The following is a 17,203-nucleotide window of genomic DNA, read 5'->3' on the forward strand; positions in this document are numbered from 1 at the left end:
GTTAGGAAGCAAAGTATTTGGGAAACTTATTTGGTCAGACAGACATGAAGAGATTGGTGAATAATTTAATATATATCACATGATCTGGTCTGATAGGCTCAGTACATCTCAGACAACTGGAAGCTGTTTAAAGGCAGAAGAACAGATCCTTGGTAGGTCAATTTGCCTTAAACAGGATGTAGAGGTGAAACAACATGTGCCTGGGCATAGAAAGGATGCAAGAAAGTGCACAGAACAGTTTCTCTGCGTTTTATTTTTTGTTTGTTTTGTTTTGACATCTTGTACTTTGTTTTTGTTTTGATTTTTGTGTTTGGTTTTGATTTATATCTAGGACCAACTATGGTAGAGGTTTTTTTTTTCCCCCTTTGGTGGTACTATGGATAGAACCCAGGGAGGGGCATTCCACCTCTGAGCTATACCACCAACCCTATTTTATTTTTTACTTTGAAACAGGGTCTCACTAAGTTGTGGGAGGCCTCCTCACTAAGTTGCTAAGGCTGGCCTGAACCTGTGATCCTCCTGTCTTAAACTCCCAAGTACTGGGATTACAGGTGTGTGCCACTACACCCAGCTCAGAGGGAGTGTTTGAACTCAAACTTCAATAGTGTATGAAGAAAATAAACAGGGCCACTAGTAAGGCCGTATCAGAGGACCTACATTCCCTGACTGTAATAGTGAAGCAGGAAGGGACAAGAAACACCTTGCATTGAGTTCTCATTATCTGTGGACACAATCTCTCCCTCTTGTAACACTCACATATGGACCACATATCTGAGAAAAGAAAGTCAGAGATCCTGAGTAACTTGCTCATGGTCACACATCAACCCCAAATTCCGACTCAGAATGTACTTGTATCCAAAGTTTATGATATTTCCATAAGAAAATGTCTTACAGATATAAAGAAATGGTTATTTCCTTAAGAATCATTAATTTGTGTTGGAAACCTTCTTTGTCATCAGTTTTGAGGTCACCTTGGTCTGACTTGGGAGGGGCATAAGCTGCTTACCTAAGTAGGAGATTTGTTTGCATGTAGACAACCTCCAAGGACCAAATGGGACTGATAAGCAAGGACTTTGCTAATAAGCAGAGACCCTGAAAACTTCCTAATCATTCCTGGAGTCATCTGTGACTACCTTGATGTTTTCCCCTGACTCATCCCATGACTGCTTTGCTGTTTCATATGATTAATCATTTTTTACAATGTTTTGGTCAAAACCCTCAATATAAGACAGTAATGAAAGAACTAGGAGGCCTTGCTCTATTCCTCAGCCCCCTCAACTGCTCTGTTTCTTTAGTAATAATTATTATTTCTCTAGAAATCATTCTGAATCCACCGTTGCTTCTAATGAATCAATCAACATCAACATCATCTGCAACACTCATTAAGCTGCTGAGGCTGGCCTGGAACCTGCAATCAACTGCAGAACAATCTCTGTTCTGGTATTTCAAGTACTGAGATTATAGCCATGAACTGCCATTTGGATTCTGTGATTGCCTCTGGGACTTTTTTTTTTTTTTAATTTGATACTCTCTCCGTTAGTGAGGCCTCTCCCAAATTGCATCAGGTTTCTTTGACCCCCCCCCCCCATTTATTACTGTTCCTAATGATCAAAGCAATGGCCTGTCTTACCTTCTTTCACTAATTAGCAGAGTTGATGCATGGTTATGGTCTAGCTCTACCACACCACAAGGGTTTCCTCCCCACCTTGCCCAGGCTCCGAGGACACCACCTTATGGCAAGACTGAAGACACTGTGTTCCAGGACAAGCCCAGCTAGAAGCCTATTGCAGTGCGCTCTTCTAAGATGTAAGAGTGTTGGTGCAGGGCCTTTCAGTCTTTTCCTCTTTCTACTTATTAAACAGTTATAAGGACGGCACACACAGAAGCTTGCCTTTCTCTTTTCAATTGCTGCTCTGTCATACAAATGTCTTTATTCTCATCATTTAGTGGCTGCAGAAGAGCCCGCTGTGTGAACAATCTTCTGCATGTGTATTTTAACTTGGTGATTAGTCCCCTTACAGCGGAAATTGAGGATTAGAACATTTTTGTAATTCAGATACAGTATGAGAAATACTTGGCAGGAACATCAGGTCTTTGTGTCGTACATGATCATACTTTAATGATAAACTCATTTTGGAATAAAGTATAAGGTGATTCCAAGGTGTTCTGGCTTACATTAAATATCCAGGCAATTTTATTTATAAAAATTTCGGATTAGACAGTGAGCCCCAAGAGGGTAGGATCAGGCCCGTCTCATCCGTCACCATATACTCAGGGTCTGCTGTGGTGTTTGGCATGTTTAAGTTCAACATATCCACTAGAAATGAACTAAGTAAAGAAAATCTGTCATTTTTAGAAGCAAAACCAAAGCCGATGCAGACAAAAATCTAAGACTGAGAAATGAAAAATGATTGATTCATTTTGAAGGGAGAATATTTACTTTGTAAAATGAGTTTGGATGAAAATTTCCTGCTGAGCATGTATATGATTCATAACTGATCTGGAGTTGTCTTGTCTTGCTGGGGCCACATGGGGACCCAGCAATTTGTCTCCACATACTGGATGTTTTATCCATTGGGCAGATCCTGTCTTCAGAGAATATTTAATTAATAAATGTGCCAGCCTATTAACTCTACCTTTTAAAACTTTGCCCTTTAAAGCAATCAATGTCCTGCAGTAACTTAATTCCCATACTAATTTTCTTAATGAGGTGTAATTCCTTTAACTAAATGACACTATTACAGGCTAATGGAATCTCGAGTGACCAGACACCTGTTCACCTCAATGGAGCCCAACTCCTTTTCTTGATGGTTACATCTTTCCTTCCAGTTTATAGAGCACAATTTAAAAGGTATGATTCTTCTGTTTTATATATGGGCCATGATTCTTCCAGTCCCCAGGTTTTATTTCCCCAAGTAGTTCATAAAGCCAAACTAAGACAAAGTGCATATTTAAGGCCCAGGGATTTTCAGTTCCTTTGCTACTTATTTATACCACCACATTTTTTTTTTTTTTAGTAAAGAGAGTTTTACTTTTCTATAAGAGTGTCAGTTTTTCAGGTTATAAGTAAAATAGCAGAGAGAAGAGAGGCAGAGAGTCCATATTTTAACTAAATAAATACTGAGTATGTATTAAGCTGGATGTTAGGCTGAAGGCCAAAAGGAACCTGAAAACACAGGCCAAGCCTGGCCTTTGTGCTCCTGTTCCTACACCTGAATGAAGCCTGCACTGGCTTCCTTCACACAGCACATGTTCCATGATTGGTGATTCTTTACACGTTTTTCAATTCCTCATCTATAAAATATTAACTTTATAACCTGATAGGCTTATCTCATAAATTGTGGTGGGTGTTAAAAAAGTACCAATATGTGAGTGTCTAAAGTGTGGAAAACTGTGATATGCAGAAAATATTCAGACCCAGAGTAAGTCTATGGAAGTAACTAATTAATTTAACAAATGTGACATCGAAATTCATAAATAAACCTATGTGTAAAGGAAATTCATTCACTCAAAAAGCATAAGATAATGAACTAATTCCAGGAGTCAACAAACTACTTCAGTCCACATCCAGCCTGCAGCCTCGAGTTTTACTGAAGTAGAATGTAAGGGGTGCTCCATCCTGGTTCCCCGGGGAATGCTCATGAGTCTGTGGAGAACCCAGGGTGAAGTTTAACCAGAGCTCGCCTAAGTGAGCTTAACAGATAGCCTGTGATTCTCCCAGACGCTGGAACACAAGGAGCTGCTGGGAGCTATTCCCACCTCCCTGTGCTCCAGGAGCTGTCCTGGGTACTCGTCCATAGCTCCCTGGGTTCTGAACATAACTGCAGGCTTTCAAATTTCTCTTCTGGGCATGGGCTGCACCTGCGCACCATGGGGCTGTGCTTCCCTGTCACCTCCTCATCTGCCTTCTTGTGTTCCTGCATCTTCCTCTGAGACAAGGAATACGGGGAGCTGACATTTTGTCTGTTATTACTAGCCTGTGTGAGTGATAAATTGTCTGAATCCCAAAGCAGATCATGGGTTCCTTCCTGAAGAATCCATTGGTTTTCTTGACCCACAGCTTGGCCAGGTACTGTGCTCATGCACCAGGATGGAATTGAGCCATTGCAACAGAGATCTTACACCTGGGAAGCCTAAAATGTTTTCTTTCCTTCTGCAGAGAGGTTGGTGAGGCTTTCCTCTAATCAGTGCACAGTTCTTACAGTGACTTTAAAAGCTGTGTCAACAGCCCTCCTGTCACTTGGCCCAGCATCGTTCTGCTTGGATGTGAAGGGCTGCACTCCTCCGACCTCTTACAAGGCTATCTTTTTTAGGGGAGAAAGAGCAGCTTGATTTCTAAACATCACTATTAATGTTTGAGTCTTGTGCTTGCACTTTGCTTCCTGAAGCAGGGACATGGGAACCCTGTGAGCCCTTTGACAGAAGCTGCCTTTACTCCAAGGACCATGATGTGAGTTGCCACTGATATTTACACCAGGAAAGAAGAGAGCCCATGGCTGTGCTGGCTGCTCCATCCTGTTCCTTCCCGTGAGACCTTGACCCACGTCAATGGCCATGTGCTGCTGCTGCAGAGCCTCCACCGCGCCAGGTGCAAGGGGTGGTCCTCAGAAGGTGTTAGCTTCTCTAATCTCTACTACCATGTTCTCAGAGCTGTGCCTGCCAGACCCATATTTCCTCAAAAGCTAATATTAACTCATTGTATAAAATTTATACATATGGGTAGTCAATCAACCCTTGGGTAAACATGGACATACAAGGAGAATAAAGTTCCCCTAATGCCCCACTCCCTAGGGGAACTGCCAATTCCCATGAGTTGGCTGTATTATTTACATCATTTTCCAATATTATTTAAGTGTCTGTAACAAAAGATAAATTAAAATAAAAAAAAGATTTTAGGCCAGATGTGGTGGCACATACTTGTAATCCAAATACTTGGAAGTCTGAGACAGGATGATCACACGTTTGGAGACCCTATTTCAAAATAAAAATATAAGAAGGGGCTGAAGACATAGCTTGAAAGTGGAATGTCCCTGGGTTCAATTCCCAGTACCAAAAAGAAAAAAAAATTAACCTAAATTTTGCCATCAAACTTGGTTAAAACACAATTCAAATATACTTTTCTTTTAAAATGCCTTTTCTAGGAAAAAGCACCATGCTGTTTTTGGGACACAATACTTGCAAACTGTGGACAGAGCAGGCAGATATCTTATCAGCCTTCTCAAAGAAGCGGGATTAGTCTAAGAATAACCCAGGACTCACCTTGGGATGTTTTGGGAAAGAGGGAAGACACCTGCTTCTGTCGGTCTGATCTGCCTGAGGATGAATGTCAAAAAGAAGCCCCTGGAGCCCTCGGGAGACGAAGAGGACAAACCAGAGGGAGGAGAGGTGGGGAAGCTTTGGGGAGTGAAACTGGTCAACCTATGCGATAGGCACAAATGGATATGCAACAATGGATCTCACCCCTCTTTATAATTAGTATGCACCAATGTAAATTTTTATTTAATAAAAGAACCTAATGTGAAGAAGGAGAGGCTGGCTGTCTTTCTCAGCCATAATTGGCTGCCTTGCCAAAGCACATCTGAAGGTGCACTCAAGGCAGCTCTTCTGGGAAATCTGTTCCTGGCTGTGACTCCCTCGTTGTCTCAGAGGCATGGAACGAAACAAACATATGAAACTTGAGAGTCAGCCGGGTATGGTGGTGCACGCTTGTAATCCCTGCGCTTGGGAGGCTGAGATAGGAGGATCGCACGGGTTCAAAGCCAGCCTCAGCTACTTAGTGAGGCTCTCAGCAACTTAGTGAGACCCTGTTTCCAAATAAAATATAAAGAAGGTCTGGGAGTATAGCCAGGAGGTAGAAAGTCTCTGGGTTCCACCCCCAGTACCACCAAAAATAAAAAAATAAATAATAAAATAAAATAAAATGAAGTAAAAAAAATAAAGAAAAAAATAAACTTGGGAGTCAGACAGCCCAGCTCGGGCCCAGGCTCAAGACAGGCACTATGTGATCCTGGGCAAACATGGGCTGCCCCCTCATCTAATCATGGGTGTGGATGGCATGTACTCTACTCTCAAGGTTGGTGTAATGGGTAAGGAAAATAAGTGATAAAATCCAGTAACATGCCAGAGAGGCCAAAAAATTAATGGAATTGCATGAATTGTCATGATTTAAATAAGCTTTAATAGATGCTGTGCACTGCCTTTGAAATACAGATATGCAAGAAAGTGGAGAATGGTTAATATGCTCTCTTGTAAGAAAAGTTATCATTCTAAGGATATTTACATTTGAAGACATTGATCATTTAGTGAAGCGAAATTTCCTTTATAAATACCTCAAATCTTCATTTATAAAATTGATTTCCAGCCTAAGATTCCTGATATTGTACTATAGATAGTGTATTCTTGACATAGAAATGAATGCACAATATGCCCATTATATTTCTAGGAGTTATGTTATTCCAATTCAGCATATCTCTTTAGGTATATTTTTGAAAAATAAAATTGCTTTTGTAAAAAAAAAATCTACCATTTTCCCTTATAATTCACAGAAAGATCTGACCTTGCAGACACTGTGTTTTAAGAAGCAGCTTCTCTGTGGAGAGTGCTGAGTGGGGCAGGCCTCCCTGCATCCCTGCGGGAACAAGGCGGTAAATGATCCACAGAAAGTCCTGGAACAACATCTCCCGGTTTCTCTTCTTAGATGGAACGTGAGGGGTCAATCGCCATCCTGCCCACTCTGTACAGTATGCCAACTCAGGATGGAGTTCGCATCCCTTGCTCCTTTGATCTGAGCCAGTGAAGAGGAGAATAGCTGGGACAAAAGGCGGGCCTCTTTTCCTCCTAGGAGCTGATGGACACAGACAAGGGGCCTCCCTCTCCTGGGAAGGAAAGAGGAGGAGCGGGCTCCCCTCTTTCCTGGTGTGCCTGGTGGCCCTGGCCCTTGGGGACTCACAGCTTCCTGCAATGCAGCTGCAGGATGGGCCTCAGGATGTCCATCCAGAGTCAAGGAGCAGTGAGTTGAATCTCCCCATACTTGGCGAGACACATATGCCCTTTCTGGCCCCTGGAACTTCAGACCTGATGGCACAGGTTCTAGTCTTCCTGCGTGTTCCTTCTACCTTGCCCTAGTAAAAGTCACAGCGAGAACCCGGCGCTCACTGAGCTGCTGTGGGGAGACTGGTGCCCTCTGACTGCGATAGGCTCGTGGCTCTCTGCAGGCTCCACCACTGCCCAACCCGTCATGCACAGCACCCTCAGCAACTGCGGAGGGAAAGTCCTGCCCTAGGCTTGTCCTTCAGGGACACAAGCCAGAATAAATTTCCCACAGACACTGGTTAGAAGGGAAGTAGGCTCTGTAAAAGATAGCTTCTATTGCCACCATCACTACCACATTAATATTCACAGCATTATTATTATTTCCTGGAGGATCCTGGCAGTCTTCTTTAACTCTCTCTGACACCAAAAGAGGCCTTATATGATAGATTATCTTTTCTTTCTTACTTTTTTTTTGTGTGTGTGGTTCTGGGGATTGAACCCAGGGGCATTCTACCTCCAAGCTACAACTCCACCCTGATTTTTTATTTTTGAAACAAGATCTCACTTATTTGTGGAGGCCTCACTAAGTAGCTGAGGCTGGCTATGAACCCAGATCCGCCTGTCTCAGCATCCCAAGTATTAGGATTACAAGCATGCGCCACCACACCCAGCTTAGATTTTATTTTCTATAATCATCTTGAAAAAATTATTATACTGACTATACATAAGAGCCTTCTGTCTACATAAGAGTACCCCTTTTCGCAGATAGCTTTCAAATTCATGCTATAGACATTATCCTATTTGATTCTACAGCATTTCACATGTGATAGGCGAGACAGTGAAATCCGAAATGCTTTTGGAATTGGGGACAAGGAAAAGCATGGGCAGGTCTGTAATGTGAATCCCAGCCACTAAGTCCCTGAGCTACTGCCCTCAGGCATCTTGTTCAGAGAAAAAAGTAACTTTGGTATGGTAGGCATTTTTTGAATGATACAGCAAAGAATAACATTTCTACCAAATCTGCAGTTATGTGCTACTTTGAGGAACAGAATCAAATAAGAGCTCTGATCTCTAAGAACCTTTGAGACTGATTTTCCCAAGGGCAATCTCCTGTTGGGATCAGAGTACAGATGCAATTTCAAACATTAAAGTGCTGGCCACGTTTATGGTTTGTAAGGTCCTCTTCCATTTCCTAAGCACTTGGGCCTGCATGTTTACAACTTCAGCTGCAAAGATCACCGTGGTCCATGATGGACACTGGAGGGTGAAGAGGCAGGTGTGTGGCCAAGGAAGGGATGGAACAAAGGCGCCTGGGTTTCTCTGTGTCTCCATGCCATTTTTTCCCAGCCACTGAAGCCTGCCTCTATGACATGCTCAAGTCTTAGGAGTGAGACAGTGAGTGAGAGAGCTGCTACCCAGGACAACATTCTAGGATTCCCAGAAAGAGGGTCCCGGAGCATCGACACCCATCCTTTTTCTCAGGGGTGTCAGAAGAGGAGCTTTAGCCTCAGTGGACACATACTTTATAGCATTATCTGTGTGGGATGTGTGCACTGAGATAAAATACAACCTGGTGTCAGAAGAAGAGATTCATGCTGCAGCCCCAAATATCAGCTTTATCAACGAAAATGTACTGAAAAAATCATGTCCCCATCCTGACCTCTGCTTACAGACAATGTGGCTCCTCCTCAGATAACTGGCAGGTTAGTCTCATAGTAAATGCATCTGCACGCAAACCCTGTATCCTGGAATGCAGGCTGCACGTAGGGGTTAACTCCTGGGACCAAGGGACCAGAAGGAATTTGGAAGCCTTCCCAGCTTCTGTGTCTTCTCTTTGAGGGCCCCAGGGACGCCCTACCTGTGCGTGCGGTGGAAGTGGCACCTCTTCAGGGGGATCTTGGCCACGTGCTCGTGCAGTCCCACGAACAGGACACTCTGGCTGTGTAGGATCTGCAGGCTCCTGATGGGCTCCCTCCGCCTCTCTGGGAAGAGCTCGATCTCCTCCAGCAAACAGCTGCCCGAGGTCTGATTCAGCGGTGCCCGCACCTTTTTAATGGTGCCATAATCTGTGAAGAAGGGAAGAAAATGGGGTCAACAGGTCTCATGGCCACTTTCTAGTAAAGCAGAGCACAGGGAGCCCACAGTCATGGTGCGCCAGCCAGTAAAGTCATCTGAGCATCTTTTGAAGATGAAGATGTCTGGACCCTGCCCCAGACCTATCCATTCAGCTACACTGGATGTTGGCCCCGGCACCAGTGTTTTTTAAAGCTCTCCAATGAGGCTAACACACCACTCATGTACCATTGGCCTCTTCCAGTCGCAAGTCCAGAGCCTGGGAATGTATTAAGACTGGCTATAGCTCACAGCCTTGAGCTTTGTGGAGAACATCAAAAGAGAAAGCTTCCCAGGGCCACCATGGATCCTAGTGTCAGAGGTGCTGACTTAGCTGCCTGCATAGGGAAGGCACAAAGTGATTGACGCTGCAAACAGGCAGGACAGCAAGTGGGGAGCCTTCCTTCATCCTGCACAGGGAAGCGCATCCTCCTCGTCCCTCCTCTTCTTTTCTTCCCACCATCTCCTTCATCTTCCATTCTAGTTCTTGTACTTGGGGATACTTTCCTTATCTCTATCCTTGATTATCTATTTCTGACCTGATCCAAGTCTCCCAGCCCTAAATGTGCTTACTAGTGTTTGTACGCACTTATCTATGAGCTTGGGTATTAGCACAGCTCAAGGATCCGGATCCTTTACCATGAAGACTCAAGTAGGCTGTGAGGAGAGTGGCGCAGAGCCATTCTGCTTGTGTTGAGGGGTACAGCTGGCCAGCACCTGTGTCAGGGAACACAAGCTGGGAGCCCACGTAGCTCCTCCTGGTCCCCTGAGCTGTGGCCCCCACTGCCGCCGGCCTGCAAACACAGGGACCAGAATCCAGATGTCTAGAAGCAACTGCTAAGTCAGCCATCAGATACCTGGAGTCACCCCGAATGCACAAGCTGGGTAAGACCACCAGGATCCTGAGATTCATATCACCGTCCTCAATTAGTGGACATTAGTAGAACTGTCCTCAATTAGTGGAATGAGGGGATTCACAGCTTCTCCCAAAGTGGCCCCGTCTACAGAGTTCTCTTTTCTTTGGGACCCTAATTCTCTCCTTCCTTCTTATCTGCTGGAAGGATGATAGCACTTAAACTGAGGCTAACTTCACATTTAGGCACTATTATGATTCTTCTACATGCCGCCAAACTTTTGAAATTATTTTTGTAAATAAACTCTCTTTGGGATTAAAACAAAGTTATTCTGAAGCCTGAAGTGAAATCAAGAGCTTTTGCCTTACAAAGACTTTGGATAGAAAAAAATTTATATTTTTCTATCTGCATGAAGTTCCTTAGTGACTGAGATGGATGTGTATGTATATATGTGTACATGTGTTAGTAGTGGGGAATGAACCTAGGGGAATTCTACCTCTGAGATATACCCCATTTCCTTCTTATTTTTTATTTTGAAATGGGTCTTGCTAAGTTACCTCATGTTGAGACCGAACATGCCATCTTCTTGTCTTAGCTGCTCAAGTACTGGGAATATAGGCATGTAGCACTTTGCCCTGTGATTATTGATGTTTAAAGAAAAAAAGCATATGCATACTTGTATTGCCCTGAATTTACTTAACAGTGTATATCTGAGTTTTTTTTTTTTTTTGTACTGAAGATTGAACCCAGGGACATTCTACCTCCCAGCTACACCCCAACACTAGTTTTTATTCTTTATTTTGAAACAGAGTCTCACTAAGTTGCAAAGGGACTCACTAAGTAGCTGAGGCTGGCCAAGAACCTGTCTCAAGTACCTCCCAAGTACAGGGATTACAAGCCTGGGCCACCACGCCTGACCTACCTGAAATATTTTAAATCAACATTTATCAAATCTGAAGTAGATGCATATAATATATACAATACAAGCAAACAATTGTTTGAGTTTTTTCTAAGGTAGGTGGTTTAAGTGTGCTACTTTTGGAAAAAGTCAAGAATATACAAAACTATCTTATATTTTGGAAGATTAGAAACATGGTGCCTATGTTAGAAGAAGAGGACGTGTTGTGTGCATGAGAGGGAAAGAGTGCAAATGACAGACGAGGGCTGGGGAGACGCAGGGAGAGGGAAAGAGGAACAGAGGCAGAAAGAGAGAGGGCGAGCCAGCCAAGGAATCACTTGTAGATGCCAGCAACTGCAGGCGGTAGCCCAGCTGGCTGAGGGTTCCCACTCTATGACTCAAGGGCTCTTCTCTCATGGGCCTCGCAGGGCATGAGAACCACAGGTTAGAGCACTGTGTCCTTCTCAAGAGTTTCACAGACTCCCTGCTGTTCAGTATTTAGTCTGTTGATGGATTATCATCAGAGCAACCTGCCCATAGGAAGACTGGCCCAGTCAATACCAAATGCCTTTCATATCCATAAGCCATTGCAGAAAGGACCACCTTTTAATTTTTCTTTAAGAATCTGAGTTGAATTAGCTATCATGGGGCAAAGGTGTGGACTTCTGCACACCTTTTTCTGACCTTTCTGCTAATGAGATCTAACAGAATTAACGTTTCAGGGAAACGTGCTCAGTGTCCACTGGCTGGCCTACTCCCGGGTCTCCACTGTACATGCGGCCACCTGCCAAGAGCCCTCGGAGTCCTCTTCCCTCTGACAGCATGGCAGGAGCCTCCTCCTGTTGCCTGGCAACCTTCCCTTCCCTCCTGTGTCTGGTCCTCACTCTGTGCACACACACTCTCTATCATGGTCTTTTCTGCCTGTGGTGACTTGCATGATGATGACAGCTATGTCTGCCTTCTTGACCTGAATCTCACTATCCAGGGCTGGCTGTGTCCCTCCAAACCATCTCCTGTGGCCTTGCAAAGTGAGCAGTGACAGGAACCCCAATGCCAGGCACCTAGCCACAGAGTCCTGTTGCACTCTGCTCTCTCCTTGCCCTGGCTCAACTGGCCCTCATCCACCCATCGCTAGCCACCCCCACTTCCTCTGCCTGAATTTAGAACACGTGTCCCACCTGGATTAACCTAGAATTCTGGTTCTACTTGCCCCACTCTGTCTACAGTCAGTTGGGCACATATTGGATGACCCTGCTCCCCTGCCTGGAACCCTCTCTGAGGTCACAGCACAGCATATGCCATCAAAAGTCCATGTTGGACCTGACCCCTCTTCCCCTGAAGGGCCACACTGACCTCCGTCCTGTGTTCTGGCCACCAGCCTCTAGGATGTATGTGCAATACCAAGAGCTGCCATTACCCCTCAACCTGGGCATGTGGATTGGATCCTCTGCTTTTGGTGACAAGTGATAGTGCCATTTTCTCCTCAGTGGCAGAAAGGCAGAGCTCAGTCCATGAAATAAACTCTCCCCAAAACAGACACCTTTGTGATCTGAGAAGACAGGACTGCAGGATGGTTCCCTCAGAGCTCTGTAGAGGTCATTGCTCATTTGACTTTACAGCACTTATCACAGATTGAATTCTAACTCACTTGTTCTGTGGCTACTGCACTTTTATCTTGAGCTACAAGAGGAAGAGATTAGGACAGTTTTGCACAGTGGTTAGGATTGCGGTGGGAAGAGATCAGATGCTTCATAAAGTTATGCTGGTGATAGACTGAACAAATGAGTGGAAGAATAAAAGGGATAAGAGGAAAGGGAGGGAAGAAGGGAAAAGGGAGAGGGGGAAGGAGGAAGAGAAGCTGGCTTAGAATTTAAATTTCATTATAGCTCCTCTATTTATTAGAGCAAATTAGTGAAAGTTGTTCAGTTATGTGTGAATGTAAAACCAGAAACACATATTTTGACAATATTTATAGATTTTAACCCGAAGTGTCCTAAAATAAATGGGATGAAGCAAGTTATTGTAATTGATTTCATCTGATAAAATTTGCCATGAAAAATAAAACCCTACACATCTACACCTCTAAAATTCAAGCTCTCATCAAAGACATCTGCAGGAAAATATATATGCCAGAAAGACATGACATTCTTTTCTTTTCTTTTTTACCGAGTCAAGCAGGATCTCCTTTATTTTTCTCAGGCAACCAATTTATTTTATATTTTTTGTGGCAATTGTTTATTTTTTTGTAATCATACATCACTTTGGAATACAAGACTTGAGAGGATATAAAAGCACATATCATCCAATAAGCCCTCATCCAATCCCCATCCCATTCCCTCCCCCTCCCTCGATCTCATACTTAATTGGTGATTATCTTTAATATAATTGTTCACACGCCTCATGAGTTTTAAAGAGATTCCATCCTCCCCCATCCCCTCCCCTCTGATTGGTCACCTTAATTGCTTCTCAATAGGACCCTTTGTACTACTCGACCTCCTCCTGTTACCCCTTTCCTCCTAGTTCTTGCTAATTAGGGGAAGTATCTGGATTTTATTTTCTGTGCTATTTCTCTGCACATGCTGCATTGCAAGTTCTGATCCCACTCTTGATGGCCCCAGTAGTGGCCTGGCCACCCGGAGGTCTCTGATCCCGACCTCGCTGGCTCCAGCACTGGCCTTGCCTCATTGGAGGTCCTTCCGGGTGGGAGGGGGTCGCCTAAGACAGGACATTCTGAAATAAACAGGACAGGAAAAGTTGGCCCTCCTTGTGCTTGGCTGCTCACCTCCCCACAGAGGGAGGGGAGAGTGTCATGTGTTTGTAGTTTTTCTCTCAAATGAAAAAATCTAGGCACTTACCATGTCTCTTCCAGGCCTAACTACAGCAAGACAAAGAGGGACCACACTAGCAATATGGTTGCAATTCAGAAACCAGGAATAACTGTCATGATGTCAAGATACCATTAAATATTATAATGAAGACATATCTGTCTCCCCTTAGCAGAATGATAAGCATGCTATTTTTCTAGAGGTTCCAGTTGAAATACACGATGCCCACTTAAATTTGAATCCCACATAAAATCTGGATAAGGTTTTAGGGTTAATATGTCCCGTTCAATATTACTCAGGGCTTGTGTGAAACCTAAATTTAAAGTGGGCATCTATAGTTTTGTTTGCTAACTCTGGCATTGGGTGAGATCATATTTCATTTGGCCATCTCTGTAAACCAATGAAGATAAAACTAATATACCAATAAAAATCACAAAATTATGTCATTGGCAGCACAATGGGTGGAACCAGAGAACAAAACGCTGAGTGAAATCAGCCGGTTTCAGAAAGTCCAGAGTCATCTGCTTTCTATCATATGTGGAAGCTAGAACAGAAATAGGCAGCAAAGGGAACTTCAAACAAATGAGGAGGGCGGCGGGCAGAATAACAGAAGGGGATTGAGGGAGGGAGGGGAAAAAGGGGATCCAGGAAGGGAACAGTTCAAATAAGTTTATGTCCAAACCAGTCTTCATTACCAACCTCACTAATCGGTACAGGGAGAAAGAAGGGGCAGGGGGTACAGCAGGAAATATCTCAAGTGCATGAATGTTTGTATCACTTTGAATCTCATTATGATGTATAATTACATTGCATCAAGGAAAGTGTATATTAAAAAAAAAGAATCCCCACTGTATAGATGAACAAATCAAACCTCAGAGAGTAGAACTGGCACCCTTTCATGTGGACCATGTTTACAAAACTGAACTGAAATTTCATTCCAACACTGATCCACCAGTTAATAGATAACGACAAACCCCAAAATAAATATTCATCCACAAGCTATAAAACCCAGCACAACCAGGAGGAAGAGGGAGGTTTATTTATATTGTTGGTGTTTCTTTTTTTATTCTGTGAACTCTTGCAGAAGTCATAAAATGGATTCAACTTGGGGGGTGGGGGGTGGGGTCAGGAGAAGGAAGTCAACATTCTGATCTAAAGAAGCTGCCATCTGCTGCCAATTTGGGGGAACAGCACAGGCGCCACCTGCCCCAGAAGGCATGGTGTCCTCCTGGTCACAGAGACCATACATCCTCCTGGGGCGCAAGGCCAACACAGGCACTCTCAGCAAACAGTGACTGCCATTCCTGCTACTTTACACAGTCTGCTTATAGAAAGAGCAATGCAAAATCAAATTCAAATAACTATGGACAAGCAGAAGTTGTGTGTACATTTGCAAATGAATATGTCTAGGAATAAGAAGAAAGGACGACAGCCCAAAGACATAAAGACTCTAACACACCATCACTGGACCAACCTCAAAAAAGTAAAGGGCTTCTTTGATGTACCCACTGGTGATCAGAATTAAACCTTCCTCAGCCCAGATCACTAGACAGTGTCTGATCACTAGACAATTCCTAATATATTGGTTTTTGTGGGTGACCCAATGAAGTCATAGAAGACCATGCATAAATCTGATGGCAGGTAGAAAATGTGTTGGTAAAGGTGTAGGTAAAAGTGAATTACCATAATAACAGACACAGTCATTTCAAACTCAACGATCTGGACCATTAGAAAAATGACCAAAGGGAAAAGCAAAATGTTGTAAATGAAAATGGTTTACAGAGGTAAAGTTCACACACTGTCACATCGCACAGTATAAATTCAATTTTCAGCATGATTACTGGGGAAGAAATATCAACACAATACTTATCGGGAGACTGGAGTGTAACTTGAAAAGGACAAGAAGAAATTCCCCCAAAGAATTCCAGCCACGGGAAATGATCCATGAAACACTGGGGCTGCTTTCTCCAACCTCTGCCTGGAGGAAAATAGGCTCACATCTTGGGACAAATGAGTTACTAGGCACACCATGGGAACTGAAAAGGAAAATGTGCTTTTCTGCAGGAAGTAGGAGAAAAATTGTCTTTAAATGAAATGATATTCTTAGAGCAGAGTGTGGTCGTAAAGCTGCCAGGACTAGCTCCTAACACATTTCATAGGAATGAAGGGACCCGCACACGGGACTCACATAAAGAGCAATCACGATGGAAAACCCACAAATCCTCCCCATCCTGGTGTCAGGGATGAAAGCTGCAGCTCAGCACCATTCAGTGGACACATCACAATCCACACACGGAAAGTTTTCCTTGAAGCCATATTTAGAAAGTGGTGGGAAGAAAGAGGTGAATTGATTTTATTTATATATTTTATTTAACCCAATGGATCAAAAATATTCTATTTATGTATATTTCAATATATAATCAATAGAAAATTATTAGTAAGCTTTTTCACCTTTCATATGAAAGACTTTGAAATATAGGCATAATTTCTACCATGCAGGCTGTTTCAATATATCCTAGGTACATTTGGGGAGGTTGTGGCTAAGGTATTGGATAATACAAATGTCCTGGTACTTTCCTAGAGAGCCAGGTTTCTAACCTCCACCCCCAATAAAAACGAGACAAAACAAACAAGCAAAAAATAAGCAAGCAAACAAACAAACAAACAAAAAACAGACAGGAGGACTTCAAGTTCACAAAATGGCAAGCTTCACTTTTCTGAATTTCACATATTGAAAATTGCTATATTGTTTCTTTTAAACAAGTGGTTCTCTGGTTCTCTTTATATAGCTGTTTAGAAGCCCCACACTGGACCAATTGCCTCTCATTTCCATTTCTGGTATGATGTCAGTCTAATGGCTCTATAAACTTTGAGCCATCACTTAACTATGAACTGACATCGACTCTCCAAATCCATACTTGGCACCTGGTCTCTCCTGCCAGCTATTTATCCATGGGCAGATCACAGACACCCTGTGAAAGTAATTGTAATAATTTCTAGATCACTTCAAAACCTGAGAAAAGCCGGGCATGGTGGCGTACACTTGTAATCCCAGCGCTTGGGAGGCTGAGACAGGAGGATCACATGGGTTTGAAGCCAGTCTCAGCTACTTAGTGAGGCTTTCAGCAACTTAGTAAGACCCTGTTTCCAAATAAAATATTAAAAAAATAGGTCTGGGAGTATAGCCCGGAACTAAAAAAGCCCCTGGGTTCCATCCCCAGTAGCACCAAAAAAAAAAAAAAAAAGAAAAAAAAATAAGAGAGAGAGAGAGAGAGAAATGAACACAAGGCAACTGGAACCATGAAGGTAATTACCTGTTCTCTCTTGCTTTGCAGATCCTGCCTCAGAAAAAGAGAGCTCCTGCTTATCTTTGGAATGTGGCTTTTGTACAACTTCTCCAAATGGCTGTGACCAATCTCCACACAGAATCAGTGTGGCAGAGGTGATTTTTATAATCCACAGGCTGAAACATTCTCATGTGT

At 43.3% G+C, this 17,203-nt stretch overlaps 1 protein-coding gene across 1 annotated transcript in view; it reads right to left on the reverse strand.

The window, feature by feature from the left end:
* The window catches only part of SEMA5A (semaphorin 5A), a gene marked incomplete at both ends in the record, with an annotated part of 321,241 nt that overhangs the window by 88,582 nt on the left and 215,456 nt on the right, over positions 1-17,203 (reverse strand). The window contains one exon of the mRNA XM_080696129.1: positions 8,891-9,098. Within this exon, the coding sequence (XP_080552255.1) occupies positions 8,891-9,098 (208 nt within the window). The remainder of the gene's footprint in view (positions 1-8,890; positions 9,099-17,203) is intronic.

Source organism: Muscardinus avellanarius, assembly GCF_963383645.1.
Source record: "Muscardinus avellanarius genome assembly, chromosome: 1".
Classification (NCBI taxonomy): Eukaryota; Metazoa; Chordata; class Mammalia; order Rodentia; family Gliridae; genus Muscardinus; species Muscardinus avellanarius.